The sequence below is a fragment of the Phodopus roborovskii genome, unplaced genomic scaffold, assembly GCF_943737965.1.
Source record: "Phodopus roborovskii unplaced genomic scaffold, PHOROB, whole genome shotgun sequence".
Taxonomy (NCBI): Eukaryota; Metazoa; Chordata; class Mammalia; order Rodentia; family Cricetidae; genus Phodopus; species Phodopus roborovskii.
Genome location: NW_026126514.1, coordinates 2,257,501 through 2,273,975, shown reverse-complemented (window position 1 = coordinate 2,273,975; position 16,475 = coordinate 2,257,501). Strand labels below are relative to the sequence as shown.

The following is a 16,475-nucleotide window of genomic DNA, read 5'->3' as shown; positions in this document are numbered from 1 at the left end:
TTAAAAGATCTTTTGGAGAGATACTTATGCAAAGATATTAGTTAGGATGGTTGGTATTAAGTAATTTACTTAAATCAGGACTGGAAACTACAAGGGCAAAGAGAGGGGTCATGTACAACTTGAAGTGTGGGTCCATGTGTCCCAGGCTGGCCTCTAACTCACTATGATGATCTTAAATTTCTGACCCTTCTTTCTCCACCTTCCAAAAGCTGGGAATACAGACTGGTGCCACCACGAAGCCTACTTTGGGCTCTGTTCTAAATTTGGAGATGACTGAATAGTTAAGCAGAGGGTGACCATCAAATTTGCCTTAGAAGACAACTAGTCAGGCAGCAAGGAGAGATGTGGAATAGCAGAAATGGGAGGAGACAGGAAAGAAGATTCTCAGAAAGAACTGGGTGTCTGGCTAATGAAGGGTCCTAGAGTATACAGAGCTAGGCTTTAGGTTTGGAGACCCAGTAAGACAGACAGTAAGAGAGCAATACAGTTTTCTTTTGAAGGGTGGGTGGTGGGAGGCAGCCTTACCTTCAGCTGAAGTGAGAACTATAAATGTGCATCTTGGGTTTTTTTTTTTTTTTTGATATAATCATCAGGCAAGTGGACTCCAGGCTCTTGAAAGAGTTTCATAATGTGTGCAAAGGGTCCTGAGGATGTGTGTAGCGAGTAAGGTATTTCTGAGATTTTTTTTCATATGTCCCTAAGTACTAGGACTGAATGAACTAGCTGATTGTTAGTAAGTGCTCTAATCCTGTAAAGAAACTGATTGTTATCTAAGACCTCATTTCACACATTAATAGAGCAGTAAGAATAAGTGTAAGAGATCCAATCAGTTCTTCATTAGTCATAACTATACAGCAGACACGAGGAAGTGTATCACTTTATCTCTGGAATTCCACTCTGAGTTGGCTCCATAAGGAAATATTTTATAGGCTTTCATAGTGAAAACAAAAGTTTAAAACGCAACCAATTTTATATGCAATTTCCTGTCTAGCTGTAAATATGGCACCTTTTTCATGATACTGTTAAGTATTACTTTTGCCTTTTTGTGCAAACAAATGGTTATTAGCTTTTTTTTTTCCTTCTACTGGCTGTTCTGGAACTCGATCTGTACACAAGGCTGGCCTTACTCAGGGATCAGGCCGTCTTCTGGGATTGAAAACATGGGCTGCCACGACTGGAGCCAGGTTATTAGTTGTATCAACTTTAAAAACTTGTAAATTCATGAGGATAATTCTGTGAAAATCGCACACACTACTTAAAATTGACCTTTTATGTGTGTATCATTTCACACAAACCATTTAACGATGAAGATATCGTTGTTGATTTACTTCAAGTTGTATTCACAATACTCTCATTCTCTGTTTTAATCAATATTTCTGCCACTAATGACAGTATATGAGTTCATTCACTTCTAAACATCAGAGTCCAACTACGGGTGTCTTTGAAAGTTATCTTTTCCCGTCCATCCCACCATTCTCAGTAATCAAGGTATCACTACCTCTTCTTCCAGTAAAAGAACGCAACAATCTCTTAGACGCCCCAAAACACAACCTCTCTCATAAAGACTGAAGACAAGTTACAACAGTGGGACCTAAGAAGCAGGTCGCGGCGAAGCCGAGGAACCAGTGAGAAGGTCGCAAGAAACTGGGCCATTTGCCAAAGGTGAACGTCCCCCGAATCCAGGAGACTGACTGGTGCTACGAAGCTTTAGGTGAAGTGAGTGACAGGCTGAGAAAGAGGCTTGGCCCTTTGGGGCTGAGCAAAACACGCAAAGAATTCCAGAGAAACGTCAGGCACTCCAGGGCAGTGCGAGGCCGGACTTGAACCCAGCTCCAAAGGCGAAGCCCTCGGAGGAGGCCCACGCTGCCCCTGAGGATTTCAGCGTGAAGTAAACAACCGGGAAGCCCGGGACCCACGCGCTCCTCAAAGTCATGGCTACGAATCGGGACTGCACGGGTGTCAGTGGGAAAGCAGGGGGCGGGCCCCAGGCTTCTCCCCGCCCAAAGAGCGGCGCACCCTCAGTGCGCCTGCGTGGGGTGAGGCCGGACTCTATTTGGTTATCCGGCGCGCGGCCGCCGAGGCGTCCGCTACCCAGCGTGCTGCGCGCGCGCGGCGGCCCTACGTCTCTCCTCACCCATCCCTCCCTCTCCCCTCTCCTCCCGTCCCCTCCCCTCCCGCCGCGGCCCCCCTTTCCCCAAAGTGAGTGAGTGAGACGGGCAGATGGAGGAGGGACTGTAATGGCGGCGGCCGGCAGCTCCCTGCTCTGATCCGCGGCAAGCACACGGCAGCGACCCCCTCCCCGGCCCTCTCCCGGCCGGCCCCCGCCCTGCCGTCGGCGCGGGGCCACCGTCCCGGCCCTCCCCGCAGCTGTCGGCGGCGTCTCGCTCTGCGCCCCGGCCGGGGCCCCACACACAATGGACGAGCTGGCCGGAGGCGGCGGCGGCGGCGGCCAGGGGATGCCGGCCCCTCCCCGGCCGCAGCAGGGACCCGGGGGGAACCTGAGCCTTCCGCCGCCGGGAGCGAACGGAGCGCCGGGCGGTGGGGGTCCGGCGGCCGCCGAGGCGGCGGGGCCCCCGGCAGGCCCCGAGCTGTCCCGGCCGCAACAGTACACTATCCCGGGGATCCTGCACTACATCCAGCACGAGTGGGCTCGGTTCGAGATGGAGCGGGCGCACTGGGAAGTGGAGCGAGCTGAACTGCAGGTACCCGGCCGGGGACGAGTGCGGGCCGGGGCCGGGGCCGGGGCGCGGGCCTGGGGGTGGGGCCCTGGCTGGAGCCCGCGCCCTGAGGGGCGGAGGGGACCTACCTGAGAGGCTCGGGTCGGCGAGCGGCGACGGCGTCCCCGGCGCCCCCTCCCCCGCTCCCGCAGCGGCCCGCTCCCTCCTCACAGGCAGCGCGCTGCGGGCATCCTCGGGGCAGCCATTTTGGCTTTTAGCATGGCGTCTGCGGGGCTCCTCCGGAGGCGCCTACTGGGCCTCTAGGCGAGAGTTTGGCGTGGGTCCGCTGGGCACTGACTTGGCGCCTGTTTGTCCTCGTGAGGTTGAGAAGACGCGGAGAGGGCTTGGGATGAGTGTCTTTGCCTCCTGGCCCCGCCATCCCCTTCCGATGTGGCGTCCTGCCCCCTCCCCCGCGCCGCGGGACGCAGTTGCCCCTTGACAGCCACGCCGCTTCGGGCTACTACCTCGCACAATGGCTTGTGGCCCGCCGGCGAAGTTTGCATTCCCACCCCCCAACTTTTAAATACCCGGGGTGCCGCGCTACTCAACTTGCGTTTAGTAATTCATCATCACTTTTAACTGAATTTTTCTCTTTTGAGTTGGCTTCTCTAGACTTTCCTTCTAACCCTTGTTTTTACTCACACAAAGCAGAACTAGACTGTACTGTATTTATGGAATGTCTGCGGAAAGAATTGTACAAGCTAAAACGAAGCTGGATGTCCACTTAATGTGAACCTCTGGTAGACTTGAGTTATCCTAACTTTTGGAAGGTAGTAGTTTCTCGGACTTTATGTCTTGAGGTTTTAGAATTGCTGCATCTTTTTGAAAGGGTTATTTGAGTTGTAGGATAGATGTATTTAGTTTTAAGTTCCTTTCCAGGGTATAATTTAAGCTTAGGAGAAAAAAGCATGCATCTAAACATTTGCACCTGTTTTTTAGACTTAGGAATTTCGGATGTAGGCAACATTGTTCATTATTATACACACACAACACTCCTTTGGTGAATTTAGGAAGAAGAAATGTTGAAACGGGAGAGTGATTAATGTAGAAAAGGTGTTCTCAAATAAACATGAATCTTCAGTTTGATTTTGAACCAGTAAACTTTTTATTACATTGATTATAAAGAATTTCCTTCAAAAATTAAAAATACCCTGGTGTGTCGTGGCATATGTCTCTAGTCCCAGCACTCAGGAGGGGAAGACAGGTGAGTTCAAGCCACCCTGGTTTACAGAGAGTTACAGGACAATTAGAGCTAGAGTCTATATCAAACAAACAGAAAAGTAAAAGAAACATTAAAATAATGTTGTTTTGCTGACAGAAGGATTGCAAGGCAAGTGATTAAACAGTAAATTAATGTTGTAGGCTTTTTTGTTTTGAGATAGGGCTTCTAGGGGTAGCGTGCCCCTGGCTGTCCTGCAACTCAGCTCTGTAAACCAGGCCTGACTGTCTCCCAAGTGATGGGAGTAAAGGGGAGTGCTATCATACCCAGCTATGTGTTTATTTTTTTTTAATAGTTATTTACTTCTGTTTGTGTGTGCCTGAATGTATTTATGTGTACCACATGTTTTTAAGAGCCGTAAAAAGTCAGAAGAAAGCATTGGATTCCTGTAGTTATGATGATTATGAGCCATCATTTGTGTGGTGGGAATTGAACCCTGTTCTTCTTGCCTGAGCAGCAGTTGCTCTTAACCATGAGCCATCTCTCCAGACCCTAATTGTTTTTGTGCTTTGTTTTGGCTGTTTTTGACATAGGGTCTATGTCCCATGCTAGCCTGGTAGTAGGCTAGTCTTGAATTCAGATACTAGCCTGCTTCTGCCTCCTGAGTGCTGTGATCAAAGGCATGTTGGTTGTTTTGAGTTCCATGGGCAGCATGGAACTCAACTGTGTTGAACAGGACGGTTTCCCTCTTAGAAATCGATTTGCCATTTGTGAGCTGGGGTTAAACGTTTACACCACCACCTCACTCAGTAAGCCAGTAAACTTTTATTTTACTTCACAAAGTAGGTTAAGCTTAAAATTTGTTTTTTACATATTTTATTTGACACCTTTAGTTGATTCGTTAGTTTTAAAATTGTGCTTAAGGATACTTTTGTGTTTTAGAGATTATAACTTTCAAAAAGCTTGTCAAAATTGCCTGTGGTTTCTTTTAAATTTGTAGAGTCTACTTTAATATACTTGGATTTAGAGTTTTGAGTGCATACAGCTTTCTGGTACATTGTGATGCTTGCTTAATGTTCTCTGTGGGTAGACTGAGGTTAAAGTATTCATTAAAAAAATGCATTGAGGCTTTTGCTTACTTGATAAACCACCAGTTCCTTATGTGGTGTTTGATCCTTGCACTGTTTATTTTCATCAGTTTTCAAATTAGCAATTGAATTTGTCACTCAGGCATAGTTAGTAGCTGAGAAAGCATCTTGTGTCCAAATTAACAAGTTTTACATTATTGAGATCTGTGTTGTCAGCCGCTTTCTCCCTTTTCCTTTTCAGCAGAAAAGGACTTTAAGGATTCTGTTGCTTGGCTTCTTTCAGATAATCTGTTATACGATAGCTCTGATAGTCTTTGTTTACTTGCTATTTTTCTCTTTAAAATATTTTATTGTGTGTTTGTGTTTATGTGTATGTGAATGTGGGCAAGATCATGAGTTTGCACACAAGGGCAGGCACCCCCTAAGGCCAGAGATAATGGATTCTCCTGGAGTTGGAGTCTTCCCTGTTGTACTGGGACTCCAACTCAGGTACCTTCGAAGAACTGCTATTTCTCCAGCCTGTTTACTTGTTTTAAAGAATGTTATATGGTATTCCCTGCTTCTGTTTTTACTAGACATTTATTTATTTATTTGTTTTCTAGACAGGGTTTCTCTGTGTAATAGCATTGGCTGTCCTGGAACTCCCTTTGTAGATCAGGCTAGCAAACTAACAGAGATCCACCTGCTTCTGCCTCTGGGAGCACTGGGATTAAAGACACAGGCCATCATACTCCATCCTTTTCATAATTTTATATTGAAACTTGGAATAAAATGTTCATGACTGAATTGCTTTTGTGTGTTCTGTATATATCTTTATATTGTTTTATTGGGTTAATTAGTTAAAAGCATTTCAGATTTGTTTCTGGAATATGAATATACTTAAGTGGTATCAGTCATTTGGGGGTGGAGTAGGGCAGTGCAGGAAAGCTATCTGAAACTTGGTAGGTAGCTCACTGGCCTTGAATGCTATTAGTCTTTAATTAAGACTGCTTGTAAAGTATGTACTTAATTTTGTGTTGAGTGTATCTCTAAAAATGTATGTGTTATATTTAAGCTATAAATTTAATATTCAAGTCTTATCATTTTTATATGTAGTTCTAATAGTATGTAGTTCTATGGAGACCACTAATCATCTGTACATTATTTTTTGAAACAGTATCTTGTAGTGTTGCTCAGGCTGGACTTTAACTCCTTGGTTTAAGTGAGTCTCAGCCTCCTGGGTAGCTAGGACTAACATGTGAACATACATTTTTGGCTGTGCTGGATAATCCTGAGCCTTGTGCATGCTATTTATTGTGTCTGTGGTTTGTGATCTCCCACAAAACACATGTGGTGGTCAGAAGACTACTCATGGGAGTCAATATTCACTTTCCTCTGTCTGGTTGTCAGGCTTGTCAGCAAGCTCCTTTACCTGCTTAGCCATCTCACTAGCCCTACAGATTTTCTTTATTCTCTTCCATTTACGTTTTCCTCAGTCTGTAGTCTTGCCTCTTATGAACATTGTAGAACACAGTTTTTTTTGTTGTTTTTTTGTTTGTTTTGTCATGATTGACCTTCAGATTTCCAAATTCTGTGGTTTTATACATTGTATTAGACTGAAGCCACAGTTTCTGCTGTTAATTATTTCTTCCCTGAAATCTTTTCCTTTAGGGCTGGTGATGTTTGGGCACCTCTTTGATCCTAGAACTGGGAAGGCAAAGTCAGGTAGACTTCCCTTGAGTTCTAGGCCAACCAGAGCTCTATATTGAGGCACTCTGAGATTTTTCTTTGGCTTACATTCTATTATCCCTTATTTCTCTTTTACCTGCTTCATCACTTCTGTTCAGTTTTGAGACATGGTCTTGCTATGTATTCCTGGTTGGTATGGTGTTCAATTCTATAGCCCAGGGCAGCCTCAACTAGTGGCAGTTTTCTTGCCTTGCCTTCTCCACTAAAAGGAATTATTATAGGGCACTACCAAGTTCTGCCCACTTTTTATAATATTTCCTTTTACTTGTCTGTAGTTGTAATTCGAGGTTCTCAATGAACTTGTATTTTCACTGTATTATTTTACCAATTTTTTAAAATTACATTTTGATTATTTTGTGTGCCTGTGTGTATTCGGGCATGCACATGGATACAGCATGTGTTTGGAGATCAGAGGACCATGTGAGTCCAGGGATTGAACTTGGGTCAGAAGGCATGGGAGCAGATAGATGCCTTTGTCCTCTGAGCCATCTCTAGGGCTGTCATCCAGTTTTTTAAAGTACTGTATTTATTTACCCATTTAATTCAGAAAACTTCATAGTGAGGTTCATAGAACTGTCTTCTTTTTAAATTTCTGACACTGATATGTTGGGGCCCATACAGATTCTAAGTGATATGCTCAGCTATGTAACTGGAGACAGCAGAAAGCAGAGCTGAGATTTAAACCTGAGGACATTCTTTTAGCTTCAGATGTTCCAGACTTACTTGTAAATTTCCTGTTTAACTTTTCCATCTCAAATTCAACTATTCATCTATTCACCTGATTTTTATATCCCTATTCTCCCTGCACACCAATAAACCTGCTCCATTAATGTTATTACTAGTATTTAGTCAATGATTCCTTTCTGGAGTGTCAGACTTTTAAGTTTCATTCATTTTTTTCTTCATAGTTATTTATTGAATAAATATATGCTGCTTTGGGCTACTTTCTGGGCATGTAGTTATGTATGAAACAAAGGCTTGTTTTAGAGAGAATAAAATGCTTAAAGTGGCAAATTAAAGGAGACTGAGAAAGTAAATGAGATTGAAATATTTAGTATTTATTGAGCACTTTCTGTGTACTGGATTAATGCATGCTTAAAAATAGTCTTGTGATCTCCCACAAACTCTGTTACTCACCTTGAAGAATAACCCCTTCTGATTAGTCACTTTCTCCCCTGAGACAGGGTCTCTTATATCCCTGGCTGGCCAGTCTCACTGTGTAAAGAAGGATAATCTTCAGCTCCAGAGAGTATTGGGGTTTACCTGGTTAATATGTGGTTCTGGGACCCAGGGTAAACATTCTGCCAACTGAACTTGGTCAATCTTATTTTAACTGTTTTCTATCCATTTGCCTTCATCTGTCTGTCTGTCTGTCTGTCTGTCTGTCTGTCTGTGTCTGTCTGTCTGTCTGTCTGTCTGTCTGTCTGTCTGTCTGTCTGTCTATCAATCATCTATCTGTTCAGAAAAAGGTTTCTTTGTATAGCCCTGGCTGTCCTGGAACTTGTTCTATAGACCAGGCTGGCCTCAAATTTACAGAGATCTGCCTGCCTCTGCCTCCTGAGTGCTGGGATTAAAGTCATATGCCAACACCACCTAGCTATTTCTTATTATTTTGATGCAGATTTTAGGACTATGTAATTTCACCAATGATTTTTTAGTATAAAGCCTGTGTGTTGGCTTGTACTTGTAATCCTAACACTTGGGAAGCTGAGACTGGAGGATCATTGTTAATTTGAGACCAGCCTAGTTAGCCATTGAGTTCTAGACTAATCTAAGCAATAGAGGAATTTTAAAAGAATAAGAGCTATTAAACACAGCTGCAGTGCGACTGTCACATTGTTTATCGATAGATTATTAGTTCCTTGATTTTTATCAAATACATTGTGTAGATTTCCAACTTAGTTATCTTTGGTGTTCTTTTGAATCAGGATCCACATTGTGACCACATCTCCATCTTTTGGTACCCTCACCACCAAGTCTGTATAGCTTTGAAGCATGTTCTGGAGCTTGGTCTGTAGATCAGGCTGGCCTGGAACTCACAGAGCTCTGCCTGCCTCTGCCTCACAAGTGTTGGGATTAAAGATTTGTGTTACCACTGCCCATTTTTTGTTCAGGAAATTAGACAATGAGATGGTTCAGTTGGTAAAAGCACTTGCTGCCAAGCCTGATGATCTCAGTGTACTCTCTGGGACTCAAATAGTGATGAGAGCAGGCTGCTGTAAGTTCTCAAACCTTTGTGTGTGTGTGTGTGTGTGTGTGTGTGTGTGTATGTTTGAATATATACACACATATATACTCAGATTCCATGCATGCATGCACACATATGGAGTGGCAAGGATGCAGATCATTGTTTAGTTAAAGGTTCCTAGGGTCTGGATTTTGTTGGGCACTATCCTGTGTAGTAATTTTAGCTTTTTGTACTGCTCTGATTGCTTTTCTTAAAACTTTGTTTGTTGGCTCCAGGATCTTGATCAGAGTTTTTTATTTTCTTCTGTCCTTACACGGCAAGAGGGATTTGTTGAAGACAAACCAGTTTTCCGGGGGGGGGGGGGGTGAGGTTTTTGACCAGAAGGCATGTGGTGGTCAGTCATTAGCTTTGTGTTTTTTTTTTTTTTTTTTTTTTTTTTTGCATTAGCAGCTGTTTGATGTTAGGGCTGAGGAATGGTCATTCATAAGACTTATCATTATTTATTGTGAGTTATTTGTACACTGTGTGAATACTATGATTGGTTTAATAAAGAGTTGAACAGCCATTAGCCAGGTAGGAGGTATAGGTAGGACTTGTGGGCAGAGAGAGGAAATAGGAGGAGATAATCTAGGTGCAGGAAGATATCAACGAGACATGGAGGAAGTCAGACATATAGTATGAAAGAAAGGTACAAAGCCACATGGTAAAATAGATGAATAGAAAGAAATGGGTTAGTTTAAGGTATAAGAGTTAGTTAAGAACAAGCCTAAGTTGTAGGCTGAATTTTCATAATTAATAATAAGTTTATGTTAGCGATTTGCAGGCTGATGGTCCAAAGATAATCTGACAACATAGGTCCTGAGAAAGTGGTCCTTCAGGTAAGCTCGTGTACAGAGTCACAGTTCTTTTAAGAGGCCTTGCTTCTGAGCACTTTAGGAGTTTATGAGCAGAGGCCACTCTACTACTCAGTGGTGGGAGATTGGATAGAAGCAGAGACTGATAGACTGGCTCTAGATCAGAAGGGCTCTCCAGGCATAAGGCTCTACTTTCACTGACCTGAAGTGGGCAGAGCCAGCCATCATTAGGACACATGCTAAGCAGAGCCATGCTGTGGAGGACCTAGCCCATTAAGTATTTTAAGGTTTGGCTCATGAATCAGGGAACATTGCAAGTGCATGGGAGCAGAAAGTCAAAACCAAATGGGAAAAACCTCTGATCAGATATGCTTAAAAGTATACTTAGATGTTGAAGGAAAGAAAATGGATATAGACAGCCATAGAAAAGAAGTTAAAAGTAATAAAGTATTTAAAGAAAGAGTAAAGTAATAAAAGCTACAAAAGGATGGGAAATACATCAGGCATTTGGATCCTATATGATGTTTTGTTGATTTTAAATTTTTTTGGATGCTGATGAGCAAACAGCAGCTGTTGAGAGACATTAGATTACGGAAGGGACTGCTGAATTAAACCATTAGAGATGTCTTGGTTTAAAAATGGAAGTCAGGAAATGGGTTGCAATGTGGGGAGGGTTATGCAAAAAGTTACGGTTCTCTTCAAAATTAATGATGATCAACTTTGATTAGGGAAGAACTGAAAATCTTGGCTACAGACATGAAGAAAGAAACTAAGAAAGACTATTGGACAGGCGACATATATGCTGTTCCCTCTGCTATTGGAACAGCTCTAAGATTGGATGAGCCATGATATAAATCTTGTTGGCTACAGAATCCTCATGACTTATTATTACATGCCATTCTTTCATGTGGCATGGATAGAAGTTTGGTTATATAGTCCAAATAAACTTAGAAAGTTAACGGATGCCTTTATCCACTCAAACATAAAACAAAAAGTCAACTTTAACTGACTTGTGCACACTGCACCTTTCCATTAATGTATGTATATGTGTGTGTGTATAATGTATATATCTCCTTTAAAAGTTTATGTGTTTTTAGAAAAATAGGACCAGACACCAATAAAGACAAGTAGCTCAGGTGTTCCAGCCTCTCAGAATGCACTTTCCTCAAAATTCTTCATTCAAAGCAATTTTCAAAGCTGCTAGCTGAGATGGTCCAGGCTCATGCACTACTCCAGCGAGGACTTTGGATAAGCCCTGCATTTTCCCATCCATCACACAGAGACTAAACAAAAAATAACACAGCTAGCTCTCCCAGGACTTGACCATTATCCCAATTTTCTCAGAGTTCCCCAAAGATGCCATTGCCCCCAGACAACAGGAAGCAGTCTAGAGAACACAACATTCATATTCCCCAGAAGTGAGGTGGGTGTTTTTTTGGTCATTTAGTAAGTTATGGATGTTTGCTGTCATTTAGGAGGGTTGGTTACAAGTTGTTGCTGGTCATGGTCAGGAAAAAAGTTGAACAAAGGAAATTAGATTCAGGAATCTTTGTTCTGAAAAAGAGGGGGGTATAGAAATGATAGAATAAAAGGATAGATTATTGAATTTACCTTGAAACTAAAAAAAAAAACAAAATAACTACTAGTCTCATATTTTACATTGGTATGGATTTGTATATATTGAACAAATTTATGGTTATTTTTGTTACACTGTATATGTTTCTATTCTTGTTTAAAGTATTATACCTATGCAGCTCATTTAACAATGTAAAGTTTTGGTCCTTAAAAGATATTTTAAACCATTTAGAATAATTTTTAAAATGCAGGTTAAGCCTGAAACAGAATACAAGGTGATCCTACATTCAAAACAGCTGGACAAAGCAGCCTTACAGACTACAGCCAGGATTCCTGAATCTTCTTTGAATCCCCCATGACAGCGCCCCTTAGCAGCAGGAAGTAGTTTGGAAAGAACAAATATGGTCTATAAATGTTTGTTTTCATTTAAATGGACTTTGTTATATAAAATAAATTAAATAAAAAAAAACCCAAAAAACAAAAATAAAATAAAATGCAGGTTAATAGTCATCTAAAACAATTAAACTTGTCATACTAGATATATTTTCAAGGTTAAATAGTCTTCAAACACTTTAAAGACCTACAAAATGCGGCATTTAAAATGTTTTAATAACGGGGCTTTTCATGATAGTGAGATACATCTGCTTCTGGCAGCACCAATTTACTTCAATAAAGGATGATGGGCATTGAAGAACCTCCATACGGAGTTTGTTGACAGTATGCTGTCTAAACTGGATAAGCAGGACACAAAAGAAGGCAACTGCTAACTTTGCCAAGACAAAGTAGGACCTTCCTTCAAAATTCCTGCTTCACAGAAAAGGTCAGATATTTTAGGCCTGTAGGCTAAAGATGGGTACCCCAATGTCAGAGAGGTAGCTCTCTCTGTCATTTCTTTAGTTTTAAAAGTTTTGCACTTTATATCCTTCTTGGGTCTCTGAGTCAAAGATAGTTACAGTTACAGTTTTTCTTTAGTCAGGAAAGAATTCAGAAAATCAGAAAAGAAACTCACAAGAGGTATAAAGTGTGTAAGATTACAAGACCCAAAAACTTAAATTGTCTAAGAAAATGTTTTGAGGTCTAAAGTTTTGTGATAGTAATGCAAGTTATGATAGAAAATGGTTTAGGTAAATTCATCAAGATAAGATATATAATGATATATAATAGGGTATTTTCTCTGACATTGTGAATGTAATTCTTACCTGATAATTCTTCTCTCTCTCTCTCTCTCTCTCTCTCTCTCTCTCTCTCTCTCTCCTCTCCTCCCCTCCCCTCCCCTCCCCTCCTCTCTCTCCCCTCCCCCTCTTTCTTTCTTATGAGACAGGGTTTCTCTGTAGCTTTGGAAGCTGTTCTGTGTCTGTAGAACAGGCTGGCCTTGAACTCAGAGATCCGCCTGCCTCTGCCTTCCAAGTGCTGGGATTAAAGGCTTTTGCCACCACTGCCCAGCCTGATAATTATTGTTATTGTATGTAGTTTTACTATTATTTAGACAAAAGGGGGAAAAGTTTGAGTATTTGTGCACTTTGTAAAGGTACATTGCTGTGATTGGTTTAATAAAGAGCAGAATGGCTGTTGCAGGCAGAGAGAAGTAGGAGATAATCGAGGGGCAGGGGAGATACCAACAAGACATGAAGAGTCAGACATGCAGAGTGAAAGAAAGGTAAAAAGCCACGTGGTAAAACGTAGATTAATAGAAATGGGTTAAAGTTGAAAGAGCTAGCTAAGATATAGGCTGAGGACTCATAATTAAATAATAATTTCCATGTAGTTATTTGGGAGCTGGCTTGTGGGACAGAGAAAGACTTGTTACAATTATAATTACCTTTTATTGTCATCCCCCTCCCCCCACGTGCGCATGCTCAAACCAGGTTTCTCCAAGTAAAAGTACAAGCTGTCCTGCAACGCATTTTGTAAACCAGATTGGTCTTGAACTCTCAGAGATCAGCCTGCCTCTGCCACCCACCCCCCAACCTGAGGGCTGAGATTAAAAGTGTAGGCCACCACCACCTAGTTGACCTTCCTTATTTTTTTTTTTTTAAAGTATTTTAGGAAATTGAAATAAAACCCAAGTGTAGGTGAAGTTTTCCTGTCCTGGCAGCAGTCCTAATAATCAACACGGAGGTTTAATATTGATTACAAATGCTTGGCCAATAGCTCAGGCTTGTTATTAACTAGCTCTTACATTTTAAGTTAAACCATATTCCTTATTTATGCTCTGCCACATGGTGGTACCTTTGTTAGCATAGCACATTCATCTCCTTACCCCTGTGTGACTGACTGGCTGGCATCTCTTCTGACTCCACCCTTCTTCATCCCATCATTCTCAGTTTGGCTTTCCTAACTTTATTCTGTTCAGCTATTGGCCAGTCAACTTGTTTATTAAACTAATCATAGAGACATATATTTACAAAATGTACAGAAAGATTATTCCACAGCACACATGCAACATAAAATTCATTCTTTTAAATTCTATGTTCTGTGAGTTGTGTGTTCATGGTGTGTAGTAGTCAGTATTGTTTCTGAAAATTTTCATTATTCTATAAGGATCCCAGCAGTTAGTTCCAATTTCATCCTCCCTTTGGTAACTACTGATAAGCTTTCTGTGTGATTTGTCTGTTTTGACTTGAACATTTATTTTCTTTGAAACAGGATCTCTATACATAGTCCTGGCTGTCCCAGAACTGCGTGTGTAGCTCAGCCTGGCTTCGGACTCAGAGATCTGTATGCTTCTGCCTCATGAGTGCTGGGTTAAAGGCGAACACCCTGGTTTATTTTGGGTATTTCTTATACATGGAATGAAATAATATATGGCTTTATTTATTTAGGACAAGGTGTTCAAGGTTCATTCATGTATCATACAATATTAATCTCTTTTTGGTAACCATTGCTACCAAAGACAATGATTATGTGATTTGCAGATGCTTGTATGTAAAATTTCTAATTGTAAGAATGAGATTTTTTTTGTGGCTCCCAGATTTAATCTCGTCTTTAGATGTCACTTATGAGATACAGTCTCAGGTTCCATTCCTGACTGCTATTAGTTAATAGTGTCAGAATCTATATTTTTATGTTTTATTGTGTGCTCGTGTGTTTGTGTGTGTGCTGTGTGCTCTGTGGCTCATGTGTCTAGGCCTAGGCCAGAGAACTTCTGACTGTTGGTTCTCTACTTTCATCATGTGGGACCTAGAGTTCCAACTCAGGTTGATAGGTTTGGTGGAAAGCTCAGTTATGTGCCAATTACCATCAATCTGAAAGTGGTGTTTTGAAAAATTTTTGTTTGATAATTGTGCTTTACAAATTTGTAAGCCTTTTTTTTTTTTTTTTTGGAGGGAGGTTCCATGTCTTCAGTCTCTGGCATTTTATGATTTAACCAGCATATTCCTTCTCTGGAATTCCAGTGACTTGCCCTGCACCAATTTAGTATACCTTTTTTTCACCCTTTGTTTTTTTTTCAGGCAGGTTTTTCTGTGTTGCCCTGGCTGTCCTGAAACTCGATCTACAGACCAGGCTAGGCTCAAACTCACAAGAGAGAGATCCTCCTGCCTTTGCCTCTTGAGTGCTGGTGTTAAAGGTATGCATCACCACTGCTCAGCTTGTTTAACTCCTCTTGTTAATCCTTTCTGGAACTTCATAAAATTTGTATTTTTGAGCTTGTTGTCTTTTCCTAATTTTAGTAGTTTGGTTATATGTTCTTTGAAAGATCAGGTGTTTCACTTGTATATCCACTGTGAAAGAAGGCACCTAGCAAATTATAGGGTTTGCTAAATAATTGTTAAATGAGTAGTGTTGTTAAGAACCTCTCATTAAACAGTAATTTTGGTGTTGTTTACTAGGGGAACTCCACAGGATATAGATAACTCACCAGTTGCAGTAATATGACACCAATCTTCCTTACTTAAAATAATGTATGTCTCTTTTTCTTTCTGAGAAATAGTGTCAGAAAAATCTCAATTACAATTAAAGGAATCTGTTTAGGTTTAACACAAGATCCTTCCCTCCCCCCTTCTACATGATTAACTCTTTTGGATGCTTAATGAGTAGTAGGTGGTGCTCATTTAGCTCAACTGAAAATATTCCATGTTATATGCTTTAAATCAAGCGGTGCACACCTTTAATCCCAGAACTCAGAGCAAAGGCAGGTAGATTTCTGAGTCCGAGGACAGACTGGTCTACAGTGCAAGGTACAGGATAGACAGGGCTGTTACACGAAAAAACAAAACAGAAAAATGAATTACCTGCAAAAAGCTGGGGCTCTAGCTTAGTAGTAGAGCCCTAGCCTAGCATTTGGGAGGGCTTAGATTCAATAGCTAGCACTGCCTCACCCTTTGTAAGAAAAGGTACATTCAGGAAAATACAAATTAAAATACTTTGTAATTTTGAGGATGGGATATAGCTGAGTTAGTAAAGTACTTGTCTATCATTTGCAAAGCCCTGGACTCAGTCTTCACTACTTCATAAACTGAGTGTGATGCCATACAGACCTATAATTTTAGCATCAGATAGATTGAGGTAGGAGACTTAGCTATATAATACATGAAACCTTATCTCAAAGAAAAGTGAAAAGCAACTCTTTTGGGCAATGTTGTTGGCAAACTCCCTTTTCCTTACTCATTAAAAATGGTCCAACAAACATAATGAAATAGATGATTGCTATTATCACCATTAATCTCTCATTTCTTTTTTCTATCTTTATTTTCTGGAACTCTTCTCTGTAGACTAAGCTGGCCTCCAGAGATTCAGTTGCCTCTGCCTCCTGAGGGTTGGGATTAAAGGTGAGCACCACCACCACCCAGCCCATCTTCTCTTCTTTATTGAACCTAGAGGTTTTCTGTGTAGCCCTGATTAGCCTGGAAGTCCCTATGTAGCCCAAGCTGCCTTTGAATTTACTATGTAGCCTAGGATAGCCTCGAGCTCATGGCAGTCCTCTTGCTTCAGGCTTCCTGAGTGCTAGGATTACAGGTGTGAGTCACCATGTTGGCATGCACAAATAATTTCCTTGATGGTTGTCCTGGATTGCATTAATGCTTTAATTTACAGCAATCTAGCTTCAATTAGTACTGGCTTGATTAAAATTGAATATAAAATGTTCCATCTTTATTTCCTTCTTTCTTTGTGCTGTTCACCAGTAATTTACATATGTTCAGTGTGTGCCCAACCAACACAGATTTC

At 41.4% G+C, this 16,475-nt stretch overlaps 1 protein-coding gene across 4 annotated transcripts in view; it reads left to right on the top strand.

Annotated features, from left to right (window-relative positions):
* The first annotated feature begins 2,177 nt into the window (after window positions 1-2,177).
* Strn3 (striatin 3) overlaps window positions 2,178-16,475 on the top strand; it is a 91,173-nt gene continuing 76,875 nt past the window's right edge. For 2 of the 4 annotated variants that reach the window (XM_051195809.1, XM_051195808.1), the window contains exon 1: window positions 2,178-2,702. In XM_051195809.1, the coding sequence (XP_051051766.1) occupies window positions 2,415-2,702 (288 nt within the window). In that variant the 5' untranslated portion in view covers window positions 2,178-2,414. The remainder of the gene's footprint in view (window positions 2,703-16,475) is intronic. The other 2 variants (XM_051195810.1, XM_051195811.1) reach the window with 2 other exon arrangements.